We start from the raw sequence: 27,718 nt of genomic DNA, 5'->3' as shown, positions 1-27,718 counted from the left end.
ATGGACGTTACCAGCGGAATGAGGCCCATTTTCGGTGGATACCCGTTTCAAGGTTGGTACTGTTGATGATTGTCAAATTTGCTTCAGATTTTCAGATTGTTTAAATTGTTTTCAGATTTAAATTGTTTTAATTGTTTGAGAAAAAACATTCGGTTTAAAGTTTCTCTTTAGTTTTTCAAATGTTCATAGATCATTTTGTAAAATTGATTAAATATCCTATGATATATAAATTATGATGATTATCGATTAACTGTAGTAGATTATTTTGTTGTAATTAAAATACAAATAGAATAATCGATTTGACTCGATGATTCTGTATCTGATTCTGTATAAAGAACTGGTTTTTCTTAATGGTTTTTTATTATTAAAATTTTTTATTATTAAAATATATATAAGTAAGATTCACTTCGGTTATTGTTTTAGAAGAATAAAGTTGTGAAAGCTCCGGAAAAATACAGGATCTAGAAGATATTCTCTCTCTGGTGACGGATGCTTCTTTAAATAAATAAAAGAGATAAGAAATATTTTTTGTTATGTTAATTATAAGTTAAAAAATAGAAAAAAAAAAAAGAAAAAAAAAATTTTTGAATAACTTAATCCTAATTAAGAATACAGATTGTCACAGAATAATTTCATATGTAAAAATGAATCAACAGAGAAATAACATTTTTTCATATAAAACTTCGTTTTTTAGAAAATCAAATTTTGTTAATTTTTAATACAAATAAATTATTGGTAAATTGTTATTTATATGAAAATAGGAAAAAATGTAAAATAAAATTTTCCCATAGAAAAAATCATCGAACATAGATAATTATCTTATAATTTCCAATTTTAATTAAAATTTTATTCTACATTCCTCATTTGTATATCATCGAAAATTAGCCAAATTGAATATTGAGATTTACTTAAAAAATTTTCAAATTTTATTTACTGCAAAACCTCAAAACGAAGAAATTTTATTCCTTTCTTTAATTCACCTTGCACGAGAAATCATCTTGAAACATCCTGTACAAAGATGATTTACAAAAAGCATAAAATCGGCTTTCAAAGAGTCAATAAAACCTAATTAGTTTGCTTCCGATTATTAGATAACTAGATAGATATTTATCTAGTTATATTATATATCCAATAAGGAAAAATCTTACCCATAAACATCTTCCTTAATCATTTCTTGCATGGTTTTCAGAGAAAATATTCGTTCCTTAATATAAACATACGCAATCAGGAAAAAATGGGAATACCTGTTTCAACGATGAAAAAAGTGAAAGGAATTTATGTGACATTTGCATGACACGTGCAACAATATAAAGAGTTGCTCCAGTCATGCGTAACTTCTTTTATTCAATCAGACAGAATGCCCACTATAGGTATAAGATACTGATCATTATGCATCGTAATTTTGATAAATTCATTTCCTTGCTCGTTGCACACGGTGCAAGAGCAAGAGTTCGCAAAGTTAATGTACCCACAGTGATTACTTTACCCTCGTCACTTGATAAATATTCAATATTCGATCTCTCTGAATGTTAATTAGCATTTCTATTATATCATTAGAAGAACTCTTCGTGTGGTAGAATTTTAATTAATTGTTTCGTTAGGATTCTTTACTCGTGGATACCGTACAATACAGATGTCAAAAATGTTGTTAAATATGCTGTTTACGTTTGGAAAAATATTTAGTTGTTTCTGTATTTAGAGAGTGATGAAATCTAATAGTTGTTGTCTTGAGTAGTAGTAATTGACGGAAATAAATTATAAATATAGAAATTATTCTTCATAGTAGTTTGTAAAAAAAAAAAAAAAAAAATTACAAAATCTATCTATCTATCTTAGCATCCACTGTTAAAATATCTTATTTAATAATGCGATGCTTGTGAAAATATGAATTTCTTAATTCTTTTGCGACTAAATTTTTTTAGACTGTGTGCAAAAAATTCCCTTTTCAATTATTATTAGTAATGAAAAGATATGTTTTTTGCAATATGTTCGAAAAACAACTTTTTACGTCAATTATTGATAATAGAACCCCTTTTTTTGTGTGTAATATAAAAAAAAGAGTTTAACTTCTAAATTTATCTACCTAATATTCTGAATATCTGAAGATTTTAAATACCTATCTGTATGTAAAGTCTAAGAATAGCGTTTATAAGATTATGCAATTATGTTAAAGAATTTTTTTCATTTTCTATCAATTCTTTCTTAAATTTTAAACCCATATATTTCAAGTAGCTGCAAATCCAACAAAACTATCGATAAAACTTATTATATAAATTTATCGTTGTTATCAATTTGAAAAAATATATCGAAATTGATAAGATTGATATTCTAAACCAGAATTTCTCTATTATCTAATTCAAATTATCCATCAGGATTCAAAATTGCTACCACCTAGGCATCATTTATTCCTCCAATGAACCACATAGCCAACAATCTCGCGATTGACATGCAAGTCCTTTGCTCTAGGAACTGTCCGATTTCCCAACACGGCACAGGCTTCGTAGCAACAATATTTTAGCAGCAGGCTTTTTCACCGCTCGTACGTATGCGAATAGAGTAAACTCGCCAGCGTCGGGTATTAGAAACCCATCATTTGCGCAATCCGTTGCACAACCCTACTAACTTTCATCCTGTGACATAAGAGACACATACTTCCCTATCTTTCAGTTTTTCTCGCATTGCATTTATTGTTACGATATAAAGATTAGTGGAAAATATTATCTTCAAATAAAACATTAAATACCTTCCTATTTTTGATCATCATTTGATAATTAATAATACGTCTGACATTTCGTAATATCATCGACAAATCTAAAGTTTTACATCGCTTTTTTTCTGCTTCGTCCTTCTTAGCCTAAATATATAATTATCGATAAGTACTGCTCTCTCGTTAAAGCGCTTCAAGCTTTTTTAAACACTTGAATGCACAATTGATTCGTTTATTTTAATAAATAAACTATAACGTGAATATGGCTAACGAAAATTCCAAAATAAAAATTTCGAGATTCAATTCATATCTCCTTATCGATTCCTCGTCTCTTTCTCAATCCATTTAGATCCATCCTCTGCTCAACGTAATTGAATATTATTTTACCCCAGAGGAAATCTACGCACGATCTCTATGAGGAATCGGAACGGATTAATTTGTATGTCTATTAATCTTCTCGGCAATAGGATCTCCAGCTATTAGACTCGTTCATCAAACTTTTGTCATTGACGGTTTATGATCGAGCCTTCACTTTTCAATTAATTTTCTCTTTTCATAAGAAAAACTGCTCGATAATGAAATTGAATCTGTGATAAAAACAGAACTTTGAATAATCGATTCGAATGATATTTAGTTACAGATCGATAGCATTCGAATCTCGCTTCCTTATTTTTTTTTTCTTCTCTTTTCTAAGATAAATGAGTGTTCTAAAAAAAGACACTTTGAAATCTTACTTAACTCTTTCGAAACAGATTTTTCTTTTGGAAACGAATAGATGTGTGTGATGATTTTTGTTCGATATCAATACACATTTTTATGAATATGATTATGAACCGAAAGAAACGAAGTTTAAATAAAGATTTACTTTATTCTGCAGATATTTTAATGCATATTATAGTTTTTGTATCTTTTGTAGATTTTTGTATAATCATTTTTTTCAAAGCAAGATAAATCTCATTTCGAATAGAATATCTAGTATATCTCGATAAATCTGTTTCTGTACTATCAAGAAAATTGTAACAAATTTAAAATCTGTATATAAATATCTAATAATGTTACAAATGCATAGATTATAATGTCTTATTAGTCTCAAAAAAAGTTAAGATGTGCTTAATTACTACATACGTAAAGCAAAATTGATTAATTTGATTTGGCATAATACATATTATAATTTAAACCAGGAAATTGTTTGATTAAAAATGATTTTAAACGATTGAAGTTTAATCTGTATGAAAATAATCCTGTTATTTCAGAAAAGTTATTATCCCGCTATTAATGAAAAGTAATTGAAAAAAAAAAATGATTTCATAATAAGAGCCATCTACCATACTATTACCTCGTAATCATCTAATAATGAATTATTAAACATTGAGGGGAAGTAACTTGCACTTATAAATAATACATACAAATTCTATGATATTTTTAAAATAATATCTTATAGCAATTATATTGCATTTAAACATATCAATATCATCAGTATCTTTCGAAAGCAAGAAGCAAACACGTTCCAATGTAAATTTTCCCAAAGATCGATGGATCGTTACAATATTATTGACGCGAAACTTATAATCATATTTCTGTTTTCCAAACGATATATAAATACCTCAAATACTACACAAGAAGTAATAGAAAATGAAACGATACTTTTATTTTGCAAAAATAAAAAAAAAAATAATAAAAATAAAAAATCGAAGTAACCGACGATCGAATGATCGATTATCTACTGTGATATCGAAGCTTGAAACTATGATCCGTATCCCTGTATCCCTGATTGAGACGTTCACGTTCCACGAATCGAATGCATAAAGACTGATGAAATGTTCTCGACAGGACAGGGACGTATGAATCAATTGGGAGGCGTTTTCATCAACGGCCGACCTCTTCCGAATCACATACGGCTGAAAATCGTCGAAATGGCAGCGGCTGGTGTTCGTCCTTGCGTGATCTCGCGGCAGCTTCGCGTTTCTCACGGATGCGTTTCGAAAATTTTGAATCGGTATCAGGAGACCGGTTCCATAAGACCGGGAGTGATTGGTGGTAGCAAGCCGAGGGTAGCAACCCCTGAGATCGAGGCGAGGATAGAGGAGATGAAGAGGGACAATCCCGGAATTTTCTCGTGGGAAATAAGGGAAAAACTGGTGAAGGTAAGAAACTGATGATTTTTCTTGAATTCTTACATAGAATATATAATTTAATATAAGGGAATTAATAGATAGGTACATTTTTAAAATCGATTAACTATTTATCTATCTATATTGATTTCATTTTATTTTAAAGATCATACTAAATATTTTAGGAGTATTTTGCAAAACATCATAATCGTTTAGATATCTCACTAGAGAGATGTAAGATCTTAATATGCCATTATCAGATCGAAATTTATGTCGTAATTCAATCACGAAATTTGATGAAATTGAAAATTGCAACGATTAAAGGAAAAACTTGATTCAACCTCGAAAAATGTCGATATTTTTAGAGCGTGCTCTGTATGTTTTACAAATAAATAAATGCATAAGCATCCAAAACTTATCAATTTTCCACTGCAGAGAAAAACATCATCGTTCAATATCTTGCATTCAATTGCAATCTAACATTGATACTTGAATTTTAAACAAAAATAAAATATTCACTCCAATTCCTTTGAATATTTTACATCTTCTTCCTTGTATCTCATAAGTGTTTTTAATCTACTTATCAAATTCAAAAAATTTTCGTAACATTCTCTCCAACCAGATGAATGAATAAATTTCGAGGGCGCGGTTTTCCACTTGGAGGAAAACATGGAAAGGCGTCGTCGCCCTCTCGATCGGGGGTGGACGTTTCCGCAGGGTCCCCATATCTCTCGAAAGATCGCGAGTGAGTGGGGCTTTTTAATCTTGTGCACGAGGCGTGCACAAGGTGGGCAGGGGTGTACGTGAGCGCCCCGAGGCGACTCGCGTGTCCTTTAATACGTTACTGGCCGCCGCCTACACCCACGCCTCATTGGCGTAACGCTCCCTCGTTCGTGCCGCGATTTTCGAGTATGCAAAACGACTTTTCCAAGAATAGCTTTCTTCCGTGTACGGCCGTTTTATCTCGACACCTTGAAAAATCGTAAGCATCGGCCGGGAACAACCATGGATACGGCTGAAACTCTCGCTCAGGATAATAATTTTCTGAGGATGGATGCTCGATAGGCGATTAGAAAAATCGTGATAATGGAAAGGCGTGAACGAGATGCACGAGCTGTTAATCATTTCTTCCCAAAGGGGAGACAGTGGAGACAGTAATGATCGTGTTGTAATTGGAATTGTTTAAAAGAATTATTTCCTACTTGAAGAATTAAAATTGAGAATTTCTAATTGAACTTTTCTGATTGTTAAAAACCTTTATTTTATTTTTAGAAGTAGATTTTACTAATTTTCTATCGAACGGATTTTATTTTGTCATCAATTTTAATCCGTTTTATAAATCCAATCTAATTTCTTTCAATCAAGATATTTGGATATAATAGCTGCTACGAAACAAATTTTGATATATCTCTTCCACGACGAAGGATCATCATGGATTTCATCTCTTTAAAATCATGATTAATCAGATTTAAGGATAAAAATATTGGAAAAAAGTGAAAAGTCTTATTTACAATGTAGATTACATATTTGATAGAAAGATTCTATGATACTTGGCACCAACATAAAACTTTTGATAAAGTAAAAATAAAAGGCGCATATCCTGCACCAATGGGCAACCTTGTCTTCCTTTCATCGCCTCTCATTCTCCCATTATTTACATACGAAATAAAGCAACAAAATTCGTTCATAGTTCAATCTAACCAATTAATCATACGCGCATCTCGTGAAACCCTATAAATTCTCGAAATTAAAATTTCATATTTTGACTCCGCACCATCCCCACCCTCTTCAAATTTCGCATCATCGATCGGCCACCGATCGGTCCCAACAAAATCAACAGGGACCCAATAAAACGAATAGAATCGATAAAACCGATCCACGATGGAACCGATCCACGTGGTACAACCCCAAAGCCGATCCTCGATAAAGAGATAAATCCTTGGAGCTGGAAGAGGAGAGGAACGGTCCATCTCGAGGCGCGGGAAAGACAAAGAGGGGCGTAGAAGGGCACAAGAGGCCGCGCGTGGAGGCAAGCGGAGAGGCGGAGGACGAAAGAGGAAAAACGGTTTCGTGAACGCGTACGCCGTTGCAGAGAGAGTCGTGGAAGCAAGGCGGTCGTGGCCGGCATTAATACGGCATTTAATGTTGGAAGGGGGCGTTCCTGGGCCCGTAGGACCCGGGGCGGCATCCATCCTCCTCTATCCACCGCACCAGCGCCGTTCTCCTCGCGTTAACCGACAGAGAGGTCCGTCTTTCTCGCTGCTGTCATCGCCCTGGACCCAAAGCCTCGACCGCCACCAACGGGCACAAGGATCGTTATTGTTTCTGAGATCGCCGATCCGAAAGATAGCCATCGACACCGACGACCCCCTTTTTTTTCCACCACTCTTCCACCCCCTCTCAGTCAGTGTACCCCTAGTTGGTCCACTTTTATCTCTCGTCAGGCGTGCCTTCCTTTTTTTTTTTTTTTTCTTTTTCCTTCTGATCCTCGTCGAACGCGTAGAGACACGATTCTTTCGTCTCCGCCCTGGGGGATATTCTACATTTTATTTCTTTTTTTGTTTTTTTTGATTCTTTTGATTTTTCTGATTCATGATAAGTAGCCATCTTACCACCACCGATTTTCTCGATTTTCTCTCGAGAAGTCTCTTTTATCCGGATAAAATTTTAAAATTTATTCGATGATCGTTCGAAGAACGATTGTTCGATGAGATAAGGGGAGAGGGATAAGAGAAGATATAGAGATTGGAGATTTTCACAGATTTTCAGGATGATTTATGTGAAAATAATGGATTGTGAAATTTATCTCATTGGTAAAGAAATGAAGATATTTTTTTTTTTAATTAACAATTGATTAGATTAGATTGTTAACTATAAGTTAAAGCGATTTTTTGGATTTCTTCATTTGCTATTATTAATCGGTTCTATATTTAATTGGTTTCTATTTTATTGTATGTATATTCTTGATTTATTGACGTTTATATAGACCAGTAGCGATGCAATTAGAATATTAATTTGTTTTTACGAATTTTTTTATCTCATTTAATTTTCTCGGTGCTCGTAAAACTTCTATTAGATCTGATTGGATTCCAGTATTGAGTATAATATCGTGGGTTTGTGTTGAGCAATTGACAAAAAAAAAATACTTTTATTTTGTAAATAATTGTACAGTTTCAAGAAATATTATATTAATATTCTTGGAAAGATTTCAAATTCTGAAATCTCGAAACGCAGATATGTAATTATAAATATACATAATTTACAAGAATATTTTAAATTATTTGAGATTAAAATATAAATAATAATTATGAAAAACGAAGAATAAACATATAGAAAATTCCTCATTCGTAATATTTCCCTATTAATTTAAAGTCTATTGTAGTTAACATTCAATGTTTGTTTATAATTTCAAGTAATTGTAAAAATCTTTTACAATTTTTAATTTATTTATTTGTTGTTAATATTTTTTTTGAAAAATTTTTCGATAAAATTCAATACAACTTCAATATTAAAATTTTATCTACATAACTTATCTAAAAATTTTTAAATTTCACAAACGTACCTATGTTCCAAACCTAAATATAATCTTTGCTTCTAAAAATCAACGATTTCTTCATTCAGTGTTAAGCAAAACAACTGCACCCAATAATAGAAAATGCTAATAAAAGGAATTTGTCCAGAAACGAATTCGAGACGCGTATACAATTTCCAAACTATTCATGTTGTCAACTTTTTCGGGCAAATCTATTCAGTTTCTCGCACGCAAAAAAAAAAAAAAAAAAAAAAAAAGGGAAAAAAAGAAATAAATAAAAAGACTTCGCGATCTACCTAACCGTACTATCGAAGAATTCAAGCGTAGTAAATACTTGTGCGCATAACGGTGCACAACACGATGTATAATAAGGCTGAATCTCAGCAGCGCAAAATGTATATTTTACTTTGAAAATGATCGCGCGAAATTGTAGTGCAGTAGGGTGCATTTGCAAATCGCAAATGCCAGGCAAAGTGCAACCTACGATGCGCCGGCAGCGAACTCGTGTTGTCTCCACATATGTTTTTTTTCTTCTCTATTTAAAAGAGATTTAATAGTTTAAAAAAATAACATCTGTTTAAAGGCAAAAGCAGAAAGATTAATGTCAATTATTAATTATTTTATATACTTTTCTAATATCGCTTTTTTAATTTTTCTAATTAATTAATAGCAAGAAAATTTGAACAACGTAGAAAAGTGAAAGATGCATCCTTTGGCTTCTTAAAAATTTATTTTTGACCAGATGTATTTGATCCAACTAAATTTCAATAAACATTAATCCAAAAAATGAGTTTTGAAAGAAAGTTACTTTCTTTTTACATGAATATTTCGTTTGAACAGGAAGGTTTCACGGATCCTCCAAGTGTTAGCTCCATCAGCAGATTACTTCGCGGTGGACGACCTGGTGACGATGGAAAAAAAGATTACACCATCGATGGAATATTAGGCGGGGGTGAGTACAGAATGACAATTTTACGTATTAATATCGAACCACGATTATTCGACAATTAATATCTTCATCAATACAACGAGGAAACTTTTTTTTAATGTTTCTCGACAAATTTAGGATTTATTTTTTAAAACTATCGATTATTGATTTAAATTAATCTTATGTTATAATACAAAAAATAAAAACCCTAACATGGCCTCAAAAATTCGCAACCTCACATATGAACAACTTCCAAACCTCTTAATTCCAAAAATTAGTATCACCATTTTTTATTCTACACTTCAACAATCTGTATAAAAAAGAAACAAAAAACAGTCATCAAAAATTTTAACATCCCTTTCCAAAAGTTTTCAAATTAACTTTTGGAAACGTCTTACTATAACAATAAACGAAAATTTTCTCATCCAACGAAAAATCTTAAAAATTCCACGACGTTTCAAAACATATAACCCAAACGTCATCTTCTCTTCTTCATCTCTTCGACGACGTCGCACGACGTCGCGCGTCATCGAGGCGTTAATTATTCATTCCCACGGGGGTGAAAAACGCGAATGAATAGAAATGAAGGCCAAGAAGCGATCACGAATTGTGGGAAAAGAAAAAGAAAGGCGATATCGCGAGCGAAAAAAGAAAGAAAAGGAAGAGACCCATCGTCGGGGAGGCAAGAGCTTTTAACCTCTCGTATCTGAGAACGAAGTTTGACGTACGCGAGCGTGTGTACGGGACTTTAAGATCCTACGTCGTCGGTTAGGCGAACGTTAGTCCGAATGAGCCGGGAAGCCTTCAGGATTTAATCTTCGGTGGGCGTGAGCAGGATTAGCCAGGTTGCCCACACGTCCGACAAACGGATTACAGGAGTGTCAATATCTTACGGGGCACGCATTATCCCTCTTCTCCTTCTTCTTCTTCGTCTTTTCCTTCTTGTCTTGTTGTTCTCGTTTCCTTAGTCTTCTGGTTTGCCTTTTTCTCATTTCATTCCGCGGGCAGCGTGGATCCTTTTTAGTGACTTCCTTCTTGAATTCTTGCGAAGAATTTATTTATTTTTTTTCTTTCTTTCTTTTGGCGAAATGGAGCAGAGAGTGTTCGATGAATGAGATAATAAGATGATGAGGAATGGACAAGTGAAATATCTGAAGAATTATAATTAGATTTTGGACAATTTTATTATTCAAGTTTATTTATATAGTATCTCGAGAAGAAATTTATGTTATACGTTTGAATTTAAATTAATTGAAAATTATCTAATTTCAAATTACCATGTCCAATTCCGAGGAAAAAATAACAATAGGATAAAATGGCGTTCTCTAAAAGTTAAATTATATAACATCGTGGAGCTATTGATGCTTTTATATGCTGTCATAAAAAATAACCTACATCAAAGAGATTATATAACATCATTTATAAAAAAAATAAGAAATTATCCAAACAAATATTTCCCAATACAATGATAAGGAAAATTCCTTTCTGGATCAGGTATCAAAAAACCAGTCTACATTAAAAAAAAAGCTAATATCAATTGTTAAAGATATTAATGTTATTAAACGATCCAATATCGAATGTTAGATAGATTGAATCTATCATTACTGGGAAGATCAATTGCCAATCATCAAGAAGACTTAGAAACTATCTACTCTAATATTTCCTCAACGATCAACAAAAAATTCTTCATTTTCAAAAAAAGAAATATCTATCACCAACAAACCTGATACACATTCAATATTCGATCGATAAAAATTTCAAGAGTGTCGAAAAAAATCACTATTAATCCTGAAAATCATTGAAATTCATCCAAACAATCCACCATTCCCCATCGATAAAAATTCCTCAACCAACCATCGAACAGCACAATCCCGATTGCTAAGCGACAACGAGTCACTGCCCGTTGACACGAGGCGGGAATTTGTTTTCGTGAGTGATACAGGTAGACAAGGAGGAATTAGCGGTACAGGTGTTCCGAAGTCTTAAAAAGTCTGACCGTTCTGGCGCGTTGCCGCGGTCAAGAAGGGGAGAAGAGAGAGAGAGAGAGAGAGAGAGAGAGAGAGAGAGAGAGAGAGAGAGAGAATTCGACGAGGAGGGGATGAGGGTCTCATAAATAAAAATAGTCTGCGCGAGGGAGGAAACGGGAAGAGGATGAGAGAAACGAAAGGCGGTCAACGAAACCGACTGAGATGGAAATATATTGGTGAGACGCGCGTTTATTTTTAGAGAGGAGGAGGGAGAGAGGGGAAGTGGGCCCAAGAGGGAGGGAGTGGGAGGAGGACGGATAGATCCTTCGATCGTGGATCTTGGGGAATGTGAGGAAAGAGGCGAGGAGGCAAAGGGACCGTGGGCCCTGCAAGGGTCCCGCGGAGATCAAACGGGCCGCCTGCCACACGTCGACAGTGGTGCTCATTTATGGACCCCCCCATTGCATCGTGACACGTTGCATGAGGTCTATTGATGAGTAACTTCAAGGTTTCTTTTTTTTTTTTTTTTTTTTTTTAGTTTTGACGCGAAATGGAAAGACAATGGAATTTTTATCGTCGAATTATCTATTGTGTGGGTGTGAAAGAGGTATTTGGGGAAGGGTGAATATGTGGATTAAAATTAGATGATGGATAAATGGAAAAGTTTTATAGATTTTTTGCGTTATCTATTATGGATGATAATAAACTTGTTGATATGGTAGGTGATGAGTTTAAATAGAAAGTAATTTTACATAATGACTCACGAATGTCTTCAAAGTAGTGAGTTTTCCTATATTTTATGCCAACATGAAAATGTATGTGCTATTCCATCGTGATAATGGTAAGACTCGTAATCCTGGCATTAAGGAATTCGAATGAGATTGTCAGCATAGTATTATTGTTGGAAGCAGGAGAACATCTAAGAATGTAGATTAAATTTTGTACGATAAATTAAATTATACGTTAAATTATATCAATTGAAAGATGGTTGTTGAAAAATAACAGATTTAAAATTTTAATTATCATTGTAAGAAATTATAATTGATCGTAGGTATTTTGAAAAAAATTTGATCGAATATATTCAGATTTATTATTTCTTCATAAGTTTTTAAAATATCAACGTGAGCGAAATGATGCACAGATAATGCTTATCGATTATCTAAATGACACGAATATTTTACAAAACTGTTACAATTAATGCCAAAGTATGATAATTAGATGCAAAAATCGAGATAGCAACAGACGAATATTAATAAAATGCGAAACAGGACAGGTGTAAAGTCGAGGGCTGTTCTTAAAGTATTCCCCAAGTGTTGCCGCCCGTTTTAAAACTGAACCCCTCAATTAGAGATATCCATCGGCATAGACCGTGCTCAAGCATTCATCGACCCCGCATAACGATCGTCGTTAATGCTTAATATCTTTTAATTAAAAGTTAATCCATCAAACATTTTTCACCATGGATCGAGATCTTACAAGAGCACAAGCTTGTAATTATCATAATAATCACTGGGGTTGGAACAATAATTACACGTCCGATATACATCATCTGATTTTAAATAAATATTTGACGAGAATAATTGAATTTATTCAATTTACAGTTTCACAAAGTTTTAATGCAGATGTTAAGTTTGTTTTCTAATATAAGTTTATGAAAAAATTGTGTCTAACAAATTTGGAATAATAAATGAAATTTGGAATAATATTGAAATTTTTTTAAAATATTATTTTTAATCTTTTTAATCTTTAAAAGCTACTATAAGTAAAAACTTCAAGCACTTAGAAGCAAATGTTGTTTTAAGGTGATTTCCTCTGATGATAGCTTTTAAGAAACATGTATCGACAAACTATGGCCCAAGGGTCAACGGGTAAAACCCGTTGCTTTTATATGGTTCACGAGTTGAAAATATTTTTAAAATCTCAAGAAAAATATGCTTATTATTATTCAAATTAAGTGAAATAGGATCATATACCAACCTTAATAAGTTTTCTATTATAGAAAATATTTATATACAATATATAAATATAAGTATCGTCAAAGCAAAAGTAATACAGACAATTAAATTTTTTAATTTATGAAATTTAAGGATAATCTTCTACGTCATTTTTATTTTAACAATCGATCCTCCATCTAAATCTATCTATCACAAATAATTTTGAGCTTCGAATGAAGGAATTACAATTGATCCTTAATTTTTCTTTTTTCCCAATTAATTTCATTTAAACCATCATACAAGAAATCTCAACACAGCATGCTTGACAGGAAGAAAGAAATTTTACTCTCTTTAATTAAAAATTTAATACTTTCCCTCCACAATGAATTCCTTCGATTAGATTATCATCTAAAACTTACTATCTCTACGTCGTAGCAAAGAAACTTAATTTTTCTCAAATTAAAAATTTAATCACCTACAACCACTCTGTCTCAAGATCGAATAAGTATCTCATTCTGCAGAACAGAAAGGACAACGAACGAACGAATTTCAACGGTGGACGTTGAAGAAATACGAGAGAACGATCGTGATAGGGAGCACCTCTGAGCGGATATACTCGTACAGCTCGGCCACGAAGGTGTCGGTCGAGTATAGGTGTCGGCAAGCGAGCAGGAATGACACGTAGCCTGTGGCTTTCTCATTCCTTCTCATTCCTTTGGCCGAGGCCGCCGACGAGGGATTAGCCTAATGGGTCCTGGCCAACGTCTCCTTCTCTCTCTCTCCTTCCCATCTTTCTGTTTCTCTCTTTCTCTTTCTTATTTCGTATGTGTTATATATCCATATATATATCCATTCTGATCCTTTACACCAGCTCCGACCTCCTACGTAATCGGAACCAGCCGACACGACGAGCAACGCCGCTAAGTGATTCACAATCAGGTTTATTGATTGTATCGATGATCGACGCGCCGCTGAGAATCCAAGACATTGATTTAACCGATTTCTATGCTCTTTTACCCGCATATTTAGTGACCACTTGATCTCAATTCGTAGTTCTAGGTTGTTATTTTCTGTGAACATGCTTTTATGTGAAAATATATCTCGAGTGGAAACTATTACATGAATTAAAATAGTAAAATTTTTCCATCTCTTAGTAATCATAGTCGTATCATCGAGTGATATCTGAGTTATCAAAATTTCACACACGTGAACTATTAAATAGGCAATTTAAATTCGCCATTTCTCACAATGTAGATGTAGAAAACCAAAAACACACAATGTTTTTTCGCTTAACGTGTTCATTCTATTCATCCACGAAACGCAATATCGCCTTCCACCCAAATGATAAACACCTTAAACACGATTCTTATTCTTCAATACGATCAAATTCATATTCGCCTTCACGCATGGATTAAAACACGATCGAATAATAGGACGTGACGTGGACGCAGTACAAACGAACAATACGCACTAAACAAACGTATATCTAAATAACGCAAAAATATGAAACGAGCGTCGACGATTCGTTCCACGGTGATCGGAACGAAGTTGATCGAAATGATCATCGAGACGGTTGCACGATTAGCGCAATGAGGCGTCCGGATTGAAAAAGAATGGGAGAAAATGAGAAGGAGGAGTCGAGCGTGTCAAGAAGGAGCAATGTCAAAGAAAAGGAGCAACCTGTCAGACACGATATCAAGCCGTGCATCTAATACGTTACGCTGTTGCACTCCTTGTCACGTGAGCACAAGTAATCCTTTTGATATCGAGAATACACTGGCCCGATCCGTGTAATGGTTCACGTTTGATTGTAATCTGTGAAAACATTAATGCAGCAGGCCGAGATTGAGCCAACCGGATGAAAAGTAGTCGAGATTACGTCAAGGTGTGACACTTGTGTGAGAATTTATGGATTTAATGAAATCTACTTGGCTCGGGTAGAGAGAAACGTCAAATTATAAACGGGTGATCTGTTTGGAAATTTTTGAACAATGTGATTTTTCGTTTCCTTTTGAAATTAAAAAGTGTAAATTATTGAAAATAAGAGTTTCGGTGTGAAAGGTAAAAATTAAATTAAATTTTGAAGAACGTGATCTATATACTTTTGTATTTATTGTATGAGTTTTGTATCTTTTAAAAACTTGATTATTAATATTTATGTAATTTTGAACTATGTAGCATTGAATTAATCTAATATTATTGTCATTTTATCAAATTTACGGATCAGAAGTATAGATACATCAGATATCTACTACTAATAACCAAGTTTTGCCTTAAAATTTCACAATAAACGTTGTTCAGGTATTGCACCACCAGTGAAAGAAAATGATAGTGATAAATCATTACGGTACATAAACCTCGTGCGCCGCTATCTTTGATTAGGAGGCACACTTTCTAGGAATTGGCAATTTGCAAACTGCATAATAATTCGCAAGGATCAATAATTTAGCAAGTTAATGTACTGTAATAACTTACGAATTATTAATTCTATGAGGTATAATGACAAAGGAGAAAATAAAGAATATTTGGTTAAAGCACATTAGATTTAGTACTCTATTATGCCGAAGTATAAAAGTTTTCGTGACATCACAGATTGCACACGAGGCAACATCGGCGAAGTCGAATGACAGTATGAAATGAAGTTTGACAGTTACACTCATCTTCCTTTCCATACTTCTTCTTCTGTCGTCCATTCTGTGTTCAATGTCTTCACTTAACTCGACTTATCCTTTGTTTCGCATTTTCACAGTTCGCTAACTAAACTTCTCTTTCATTAAAACGCCATTTAATTAAAATTTTCAATTCTCTTTGCTTGCTAATATGCTAATAATATGATGAAATTATTGAAACTTTTGAGATATTGATAAAAAACTTGGATGAGCATAAATATAAGTCTCTTAAGTCTGTAATAATAATAACCAGATAATCGGATGATTCTTTCGCTATGAAATGGTTTGATATTTATTTTTTCTGTTCGTAGAAAACAGAATCGTAAATTATTCGTAATATTAAAATCATTATTACGTTTTAATGATTTAACAAATTAATTTTGTGTTTATTAATTAAATACATCTTAATTTGAAATTAATACGTGGGCTTCTTATTTGTAGTAGATATGTTTTAATATTAAAAGAAAAAAAATTTATTCAATCTATTAATTGGCTGTAAAGTTTCTAAAGAGGTGAAAATTTTTATAAATCATTTTTTATTTTTTCAATTGCTGACCAATTATTAAACTGGCACGACTATTTTGATATATCTATATATAATACAAAAGTTCTTCGTTTATTTAAAATCAAATATATAATCGCTATAAAAAAAAATTTATCGTATTATACATATAATAATAATTCGTATATTCAAAATATTTTGAATATTTGATACCGAACGTCAATTATAATTTTTAAGACCTTTCAGAAAAATCTCTGAATTTTTATATAATTTCACAATTTAAGGAATATTAAAAGATACGTTAAAGAAAAAAAAATGAGACAACGTTCGTTTCGTTATATTTTTTTCCTTTTTTTTCTTGGCAAAAGACGGAAACGACCCTGCATAATCCTAAGATCTGAGCTTAAAATTCCTTCCCGTGCGATTTCCACCGTGGACAGACCACCGTGCTCGCAGTTAATGATCCTTGGGCGGTGACTCCTTTACATTTCCGAAGAGTATCTTACGTGCTCTGATTTGTACTTGAAAAAGTAGGAAGCGGTCGGCCAGGTCGATACACGAGAAGAATCATCGTTCGTGTTGACAATTTGGTCCCCATCGACCTCTTCTTTCTTCCTTTGCAAGAACGTTGACAAGATAAATTATAGCGTTCCATGCGATTGTACTGCCATTTAGTATGATTTCGATGCAATTTTAACTCAAAAATATTATTTTTCGTCATTTTTGCAAATATTACTCGAGGTAAAGTGAGATAATTATTTACACACTTTTATTTTATATCAATGATTTCATGATATGAAAATCTTTGAGCGAAGAAAGAATTGATTTATTACGAAATCAATTTTTGCAATTCCTAGGATTCTTTAAATTTTGTGATTTGATAATTTCTCATCCGATACTTATAATTGAATAAATATTAGAAAAATAAGAATAAACGATTTCAAATACCCATGATAAGAAATAGAAAAAGCAAAGATACTTCTGGCCAGAACTGAAAATCCAAAAACTCAACAAACAACCCCCATTTAAAATTTAACCGAGGAGTAATCATCGCGTTCACTGTTAAACAATCATATGTAGAAGGCTGCCATGACAGCCCCTGTTTCCCTCCTCGGCCCCGCAAGAAGGAGAGAGCCGTTGACAGGAAAATAAAATGCGCTCTCGGATGTCAACCGCTTCGCGGCTCATTGTTGGCATTTCGAAGACATTTGTTACCATTTAGGGGACCTCACACACGATACTAAGACCCCCTAGGACCTCACCAAGAGAGAAAGGTGGGATAGGGAGGGACCGGCTAGATTTATAACCTACGAAGGTGCGGCACCTTTTCCACCATTCAGGCCGCGATTCGACACGCGGAAAGCAAAAGGGAGGCGCAGGAAAGCGGCCACTCTCTCCCCTACGACACAACAGGATGCAGAACAGGAACCAGCCTTGTTTGCCCACGATACGTTTTTCCGGGGTGGAAACGATCGAATCCCCCACTCGTCGATTCTGACCGTGGAGGATTCTCACCGTGATTCGTAGTTTACATTCGAGCAAAATTATTATATTTGGGTATTATGATTAAACGTTACACGTTTATTCTTCTTTAGATGCTTCGATTTTAAAAAGAGATCGATTGGGTGGAAATTTTATTCGTTTTATTTCGAGGTAGGTTGGTGAGTAGTCGTAATAGATACACGTAGGTAAGAGTGTATTATTTAAGAAACGACGTTAAAAGGGGATTTCATTCTTGAAAATCAGTAGGTATATTTATTAAATAAAGAGAAACGAAACAAGATTCATTTGATTCTATATTTTAACTTGTTGAGAACAACTAGCAAGTATTAATTCTATTCAACAGAGGATTTTAATAGGTACCTATAATATTTATAATTTCAGATACAATATATGAAATGCATGTGAGCATATGAAGTATTATAGGAAATTATACGACTACTTACTGTTTGTTTTCAATAAATCTTTGCGAATGCTATAAGTTATTTTTACCTCATTCGATCGAAACAATTTTAACTTTTATCATGTACAAATTGAGTAATTAAATTCGTATCTTGAATTTTTTTTAAAAAAATAAAAAATAATAATATCTCATTTGTACAAAATCAACAAACGAAATGACGAAAAATTATTTTATAAGTAATATACATATATATACAAGTAATATATTAAGCGAGAATCCATCCTTATCGTCTGGAACAGAGAAGAGAGAGCGAGGATTAAAGACGAAACAAAATTATCGAAGAGAATCTATGCACAGAGGATCTACGTCTAGGTATCTATTACATTTACAACTGTTCCAAGAGTTCGTATGCACCGACGAGGTTCGTTACATATACAGAGCCTCGTTCATATGTAAACGTACAGAACTTTGCTCAGCGGGGATGCTGACCAGCACATTTCAGGATGACGTTGCTTCGAAAGAGATATTTGCTCTCGACACCGCGGGCCCTCTCTAATTGATTACACGCATCTTTTCACGCGTTCTATTCAACCAATCGCCTCTCTTTTCATCTCGATATTGATTGTGCCTATCAACGAGTAAACCCGACCGACAGCCAATGATCGCCCTCTATGAACCGGGTAATTCACCGGTCAAGGCATTTGTCCTGCGTCAACCAACGTCGTACATCAGCTTCTGATCATGCAACATCGAATATTCCGTTTCTGTTTGCCTTGAAAAGGAAAGAAAAATATACATACACGTATATTGATGAGATATACGTAGATTAATTGAGATAAATTTTACGATACGCGGGAGAAATGTGCGTTGAACGATGAAGGCTCGCGAAGGGGATTGAAAATGGATTTTTAGATTTTGATTGGTATTTTTTTTTTTTTTTTGGGATCGTTGTATTAAATCGTTGATTAAAACGGAATTAAAAAAGAAATACGATTTTTAATAATCAGATATTCATAATGTCGCTGTGAAGAAAACGGTGATAAGTATTTTATTTAATTATTTACATTATTCATGCTTAGAAATTCATGTTAATTACTAAATAGATATAGCATTTCCATATAAATAAACTTATATTTATATTGCTGAATCGCATTTGAATAATTTTTTGATTATTCTATTATTATCCGTTGTATCTCTTTTATCTTATTATACGAAACATATATAGAAGATTTTATTGTATTTGTAATATATTATTATTTCTTTAAGTCAATCTTTATTGAATTATATTATCATTTCGAAAATTACATTATCGTTTAAAAATATTATTATACTTTAACGAGACAATAGAAGAAAATTTTTATACGCGTGTTATTTATTTAATACAATCAAGAAAGAAATTTGAATATTTAATAAAAGGATGAGACAGTCAACGTCAAAAATCACAATTCATCGATACATTAACATCACAATTAGAATATTAAAAGATTGGAAATTGCCCTTCTTTTTTTGGTTCCGGTTCCACCTGAAACAAAATTTAAAAATAGTTAGCAAAGAGTCAAATGCATTTTCGTCTGATTTTCAGGAAATCTTTACGCTTCGATGTTCGCTTTAGTGAAGAAAAGAAGAAACGAAACGAAATTAAAATTTCCAATATCTTTAATATTTAATCAAAATAATTTACATTTTAATTGTGATTGAATCGTAACGATATAAAATGATATGAATGGAACAAACAAATTTTATTTTTCTGAAGAACAAGTTCACCAATCCAAGCACCATACATTAATAATAATTATTATTATTACCATATACACCAATCTCTTCATTAATACAAAAGATTCGAATTTTCTGATCGCGTTTTCTATCCCAACAAACGAACGATATAAATCGATACCTTCTCTTCTAGAAACAAAAACTTTTTTTAACAAAAATTTGAACAACATCGAGAATAGATCGTGAGACGATACGTAATGGCGTTCGACAAGTCTAAGAAGGAAATGCGTGTTCCTCGATTCGATCCTCGAAGGCTACCGGTCGAGTGACGAAAAAAAAAAAAAAAAAGGAAAAAAAAAAAATGTTCTCGCGTTGAACACGAATGACAAGAGGATGACCACGGTGATCCCTTTGGCGGCACCTTTGCCGTACCGTACGCATTTCTCCTATGACAAACGGAAGAATGGAAGAATGCCTCGGAGACAAGTTGCATTTACAATAAAGCCGACGGACACCCGGTTTAAATTCCTGTCACCTCGTCGCGGGTGAACCGCGGACCAGACTTGGACAGGCCACGAAAAATGCTCGTCGATATTTCACGTCGACCCATTAAAGAGCTACCACCACCGATCATCGAAGCCGTGCCACGTCTCGTGCATCACGATGACACCTGGTCAATGACTAGGGACGATAAAAATTACCTTATGAGTTGCTCTCGAAATTTTATAGTGACTTCGTTTCATTCAAATTCTTCGTTGCAGATTCTTCGATAAATTGTTTAAATTAACAAATGTGGAAAGTTTACTCGCTTTTATTCAACGAAGAAATAAACGTTGACAATTGATTTTAATGGGTCGATTTCAAAAAGGTTTTTATTGTAAAAATTGAGAAACGTATCTAATAATCGTCTGATTAATGTCTGAAATAAATTTACAATGTAACTATATATGAAATGAAAAGTTGTTGCGAATCAGAGATTTTAAAACTTGTTGAGGTATCCGAGAGAAGAGGGGATCGAGTTTTGACAAATGTGATGCGGCTCCTAGAAAGTGGAGGCACTTCAAAAGGCCGCCGCTGGGAATACGACAAGCAAATTGCACACTTCTGTCGCATCCTTGGACACAAGTTTCTTTGGCACAAAGTGAAAAACCGCAGGAAAAGAGGGGTATTGTTCATTGCGTGGCAAACGATTCGAGGCAGGTTCTACTGTCGAAAAGGCAAAACATGACTCCGTTCTTGCCATTCTTACAAAAAAAAAAAAAGAAGAATTCCCTCTTTTCTCGATGACACAATGTCGGATACCTTTGTGGTTTTTCCGCGTTTTCATATAAAGATTTATCGGGATAAAGCAAAAGAAGAACATATATCTGATAGAGTTCACGATAAAAATTGTAAATTATAGTAGTAACCTGTGTAATAAAATATTGTCAATTTAATATAAAATATAATATGAAATTAATCTTGCAATTATCAATCATGCGTTTGACAAAATTTGTTTGACTTATCTTTTGTTCTTTTGTAAAAATTTCAAAAAAAAAAAAAACTCGTTTAATCCAAAGAAAATCGTACAAGCTTTATACACGTAAGAATTATATATTTTTTAACGCAATTTGTAACGAAAATGAGGATCATTTATGATACAACTTCTTAAAATATTTTAAAATACAATAACGTTATATTATTATAAAAATGTAACTTTCGATTGTATCAATAAAGTCCGGCTGGAATAAACAACTTATTCAAAAAAATAATCTTACGTTATACATATTTTTCTTAGAAACCACAAAGCCAGCCGGTCCTCGTTAACCATCAATTTCTAATCGCGTAAAAAGTTTCTTTTCTCGAAATTCGCCATCCCCGAAACATCTTCCTTCGAACCAAACAAGAGAGAAAAAAACATTTGTAACAAATGTCCCTCCCCCGTTCAACAACAATTTTTATATCCTCTTATGCCCGCTCATTGTTGTTACATCGCGATTCGCCAAATCATCCCGTTCGTGTTTACTCGTGCGTTTACATCCCGTGCGATCCACGTTGTAAAAGACACAACAATATAACAAACAAGGCTCACAAGGAAATAAGCCAATAAGGGATGACCATCTCGAAATGATCGCTGGAGGAACAGTTTGCCCCTAAGTCGAGTCTCTCCCTCTCCATTGTCCACCGTCGATTGTCCATCATTATCGTCCAATCGAGCGTCCACAAGACGCTATTGTGCCCCGATTTCTGTCAAGAGGTTCGTTCGAACACGTTCGACGAATCCATCGTCGGGACGGAATCGTGGAAATGCAGGCGTTTCATCCATGATCGGATGGTGGCTCGCGTGCTCTTTTCGCCGGCGAGAACAGGGGAAAATGGAAGAAGTCTGTTATGACAGGGAGCTGTTGCTTGCCTCCATTCGATGGAGATTACCATGACTGTTTGCCTACCTGCGGATTTGTCTCGTCGAGCGGAATTAAATGGTTGTGAGAGCTGTGTCCAGTGTTTTGGTGGAAGGAATCAGTCGAAGCGATCGATTTATGAAGAAGATCGAATCTTGTGGAGATCTTGTGGGGAGAGACAGATTTGTTTTTGATAATTCTTTTCATTGACGTACGAAAAAAAGTAAAAAGAAAATACATATTTCTTCGTAATCAAAAAGAATTTTGATAAATTTCAAGAAATCTTCGCTATATAATTCCTTAAATTAACCAGTTATATAAGTTTAGTATTAAAATTCGAGGCAAAAATAAATTAATCATCCGTTTCATCAATTGTCCGACGTTGAAAGTGGAACAAATCGATACAACGCGAGGCGGATATAATGATAATAAATTCCATGATCCACAGGCCGGTGTGGCGATGAGTCCGATACTGAAAGCGAACCAGGTATTCCTTTAAAGCGAAAACAACGCAGAAGCAGGACAACGTTCACCGGGGAACAACTGGAACAATTGGAGACAGCGTTTCAACGTGCTCAGTATCCGGACGTCTACGCCAGGGAGGAATTGGCCCAGAGGACAGGTCTCACGGAAGCAAGGATCCAAGTAAGTTTTCTCCCTTAATCCTTTATCTCTATTTAATGACAATCATAGAGTTTTGACTCCTTTTTTCCTTTTCACCCTGCATAATATCGAAGAGGACTATTGCATTGTACTAAAATTATTAACTGCTCGTTAACTGCAAACAATCAAATGATTAATCAAATGACGAACTCATCTCAAAAAGGCTACGACAATGATTAAACAATTAGCCAACTCATCGATCAAAACCTTTCGTCGTTCCAGGTATGGTTCAGTAATCGCAGAGCACGATTGCGAAAACACGCTGGGAGCATAGCTCACTCAGTGGCAAGCCTACCTCTAACTCCCTGCCAATACGCCAGTCACGAGCTCGCTCAATTACCTCAGGTACCTCAAATACCGTCTGGAATAGCGCAAATACCGACCACGTTGCACCACAGCCCGACCACGTTGCAACAAACGAGCGGCGGTGTCCACCAAGTGCCGGGAAGCAACGCGCAGATGTCGGCCACCACCTCTGCCGCCCAAGTGCCTTCCACGATCAGCAGTGCTCTTCAAGGGCACGCGGTGTCAATCTCTGGCCACCTGAGCTCGTTACAGGGACACGCGATGCAGCTTGGACAGGTACCAACGATCCAACCTCCTGCCGCTCACGGGGCACCCACCACCCTTTCTCACAATCCAGGTGAGTTACGTTTTGTTATGAAAGAACTGGGTTAATTAATTATTTGAAAAAGTCAAATCCGACACGTTTGAATGGATTGTAAATTTGGTTATGAGAATTCTTTTCTTGTCTCTTCACTGTGTTAAGAAATTTATTCCAGGCATCATTTAAAATGTTATATAAACCAACAGTTTTGTATGAACAAAAACTTTTATCTTTTGCCTCGACCCTTCAAATGTAACGATCCTTACAGATACACCATTTTTAGAATAAGATTACAGAAGAATTTATCGAATGCAAACTTGATGAATACGCGTTTATCATTCATCATCTTTCGCTTCGAATCGAAAATATCGACATGACACCATCATCTCTGGATCTTAGTTTTCTCGTTTTCGAAATGCGTTAATGTTAAACGTTGGGCCGAATTCGACCCAATTACAGGGAACACCGATTGGTCCAGGGCGCAGCTCGGTTGGGGCCAGTTCAATCACTTCCAAGGTGAATACACGTCGAGTCATTCGAGTCATCAGCATTCCTCGCACGCGAGTCATGCTGGTACACCGTCTTCTGGTACCGGGAATTCTGCATCGGCGGCGGAATGGTACGATCAGGGCTACGATTATTCCCAACACGCTCAGCTCAACTATCATCGAAGCGTGGGCGGCATATTTTAACGGGGCGATGATTGCACGGGGCATTAGTAAAAGTCAGTCAGGGTATCGATCGATCGCCGTTTCATTCGTTATGAATTCACTTACGGTTCCACCATCCTTGCTCGCCATCCTCGATCTTTCAGTAGGTTAGGCAGGTTCCAATTCTTTCGACTCGGCCAATTAATATCGTCTTTCGATCCGTCTTCTTTTTCTTCGAATAGAGGAAGAGTAGAGTGTGATCGTGGTAACTGGAATGGTGACAAGTGGATCGTGGATGTTTATGCAAATGTGAATTTTTATTCATATATATATATAAAATATATAAAATACGGAATTGGAAAGAAGAAAGAATCAGTTTTTTTTTTTTTATCAACGAAATGTTCCGTAGAATTTTTTTTTCTTTCTTTTTTTTTTTTCCACCATATTTTAATATTTTCCATAAATGCATAAACTTTCGTAGTCTTCGATGGATGTAATTTTCGTGAATTTTTTTAATCGGTGAATCAGTCTAAGGAAAGTACCTAATTCTTGAACGATGGCTACAAGGAGCAATTTTTATTTGCGCAATTATTTTCCGTGGAAAATATTCGATGTGAGGATAATTAAATTTTTTAATGTAAATAATTATAAAATTCGATGCAATACGATTCGAATAACGTCGCATTTTTTAATGTTTTAATGTTTTAGAATCAAAGAGTAATGTATAGGATGTTTATTTATTAAATTATTAATTGTTTTATTCAAGAAATATTGAACGTGGAATTATATTTTTTATATTTTTAGTAATAGATTCGTTGGAGATAAATTTTGGTTGAGAAAATATGAAATGAATGTAGAAACTCTAGAAATTCTCCTCATTGCTCATTAATTAGGTAAAGGAGAAGATTTATGGATCACACGAGTTTTGCCTATTGTAATTATCTATTTTTGTAAATAAATCAATGTACATAAATATATTTTTATATTTTTAATATTATAAATAACATTGATCGATTGTAAGGAATATTTTTTATGAGTAGATATACAAAGAAAATATTTTATTAATTTTTATTGATCTTATTCTTCTCTAAAAACTCACCTCACTCCATTTTATTCCCTTATAAAATTTTCATAAAGAATTTTCTTCAAGAAAGAAGATGAAGTAAGGTGGATTATTTAACAATTATAAATAAGGTAAGTTTTCGTTAAAATATTATATAAATATTGATTTACAGAAAGAATATATTGTTTCTTCATAAATAAAAGAATTTTACAATGAAAAAAAAATTTTATCTGTGCTAAATAAATCTCTGTGATTAATATTCTTGCATAAATTATACTGTATATATGTCTTCATAAAATAAATCCATTTTGTAGAACTCCCTTTACAAAATAAAAGAAAGAAAAAGAAAGAGAGGAAATGTAACTTTATCTTGCTCTATTCTATTATTACATTATCTTTAATCTCCTATTCAGATAGGTCGTGAATCACATGTACGGTAGAAATGGATCATATCGTTTTTCACATGGCATATAATTTAACAATGATTAAATACGGAAGTGACACAATACGAGAATAAGATATAATTTAATAAAAATGATATATATTATTTATTAGATACATTCGCGAATATATAATAAGATAAGTTAATCTTTAAGTTTAATATATAATATAAATATATATAAAATATAATAAGATTATTTAAATATACACTATATCTTTTTTATCAAGAAAGATTTGAAATACTGTGCATTAAATATTAAGCAAATATAGAATATTAAAAGAAAAAAAAAAAATATTAAATAGTTTGATATTAATAAATTATCTAAAACTTCCAATATTTGAAGAATATTTTTTTATTTAAATTCTATAATATAGGTTTTATTAAGATTTTTAATCGATAGATTATTCAAATAAGATAATGAAGTTGATTAAATATCGGTAACATCTCTTAAACTCATCAATTCTGTATAGTATAGTATAGACAAGGAGGGCAAATAATAGAAAAAGGACAGAGATAGGATAAAAATTCGGGAATCAGCGCCATCTTCAGAGTGCCGCAAATGAAACACATATAAACAAAGAGAGAAAATAGTAAGAAAAGGATAGAGATAGAGTAGAAATAGACTGCTGCTGCCATCTCTTAGATGCCAAAGGTACGATAAAGTAGAGTAAGAATTAAGGACTACCGCCATCTCTTGAATATTCCTAGAAACAATTCTTCGAAAAGTTTCGCCGGTTTAACGAGAGATGGCGTTGATTGTCAATTCTTATTATTTCTATTCTTTTCTACTATTTTCTCTCCTTGTTTATACGTGTTTCATTTGCGGCACTCTGAAGATGGCGCTGATTCCAGAATTTTTACCCTATCTCTATCCTTCTCTCACTATTTGCTCTCTTTGTCTATACTTGTTCTTGGCGCGAAACAACAGACGAGGTACAAAATATCAATTGAATAAACTTTTATCGTTCTTCTTTCAAAACTACACTATGTTTTAATCTTTAATGTAACAAATAAAGATATATTTTCGGTTTAAAAATAATTTAGGCAATGATTCTTATAACAAAATATTTATTTTAATTTTTATTTGTAATTTTATATGAAAATTAATTTATATGTAAAATATATATAATAACATTAACATATATATAATAACATAATATCAATTAAAATATTCTTCTTTTTTTTTTTTTAATTCTGAACTATTTCTTTATTTAATTTTAAAAGATTTAGAAATTTAGTGAATTTAATAATATAATATTCTTATATTATTTAGTCTTTCTTACTATAATCGACTCATATAATTGAATCATATAAATATTATTCTCGTAATTAATACCATTTATTGTTAATTTATATTAACTAATAACTAATGAATATTTGTGTAAAATAATTAAACTTTAATTTTAATCATTATCAAAGGTACAATCGTTTTCTACATCGAACCGATAATTTCACATGAAAAATGCATTGGACATTAATGTATGACATATAAAAATATAAAAACATATATAAAATCTCGTACGTAATCCCACTATGCAACGTATAGAAAAAAAATACGTATAAAAAAATATATCTATCTATGTTTACCAATTAAGTTAAGAAAAGAAATCTTAGAAAACCTTCCATTCAATTACAGGAATGTGGAAGAGAATAAAAACCACCATTGAATCGATGATATGACAAACAAGATATTTATTTCATCGTTTATTATTATCGCTTTATTGTCGTCTCGTTTACTCGTTATTGTCTAGACAAAAACATCAATATATCCTCATAAAATCGAAGGCGATCGAACAGACAGTGTACACGCCATCCGTATCATAATGACAAATCGATGATTATCGATCGATTCATAATTATTCGCAATTATTCTTCCCGATCGTTTGTTATTACATTTAATATTACACTTATTACACAATGATCTATCGATAAGTACTGAAACATGT

The 27,718-nt window shown here is 33.3% G+C and overlaps 1 protein-coding gene across 1 annotated transcript; it reads left to right on the top strand.

The window, feature by feature from the left end:
- LOC100863825 (protein gooseberry-neuro) lies at nucleotides 1–24,309 on the top strand. The gene is made up of 6 exons (XM_086914660.1): nucleotides 1–52; nucleotides 4,538–4,851; nucleotides 9,191–9,302; nucleotides 22,796–22,992; nucleotides 23,233–23,653; nucleotides 24,077–24,309. The coding sequence occupies exons 1-6, from the start codon at nucleotides 1–3 to the stop codon at nucleotides 24,307–24,309; spliced, it is 1,329 nt and encodes a 442-aa protein (XP_086770786.1).
- Nucleotides 24,310–27,718: the final 3,409 nt, after the last annotated feature.

This window comes from Apis florea, unplaced genomic scaffold, assembly GCF_048593485.1.
Source record: "Apis florea isolate Af1SG1 unplaced genomic scaffold, ASM4859348v1 contig_3696_pilon, whole genome shotgun sequence".
Classification (NCBI taxonomy): Eukaryota; Metazoa; Arthropoda; class Insecta; order Hymenoptera; family Apidae; genus Apis; species Apis florea.
This window is presented reverse-complemented; position numbering and strand designations above follow the sequence as displayed.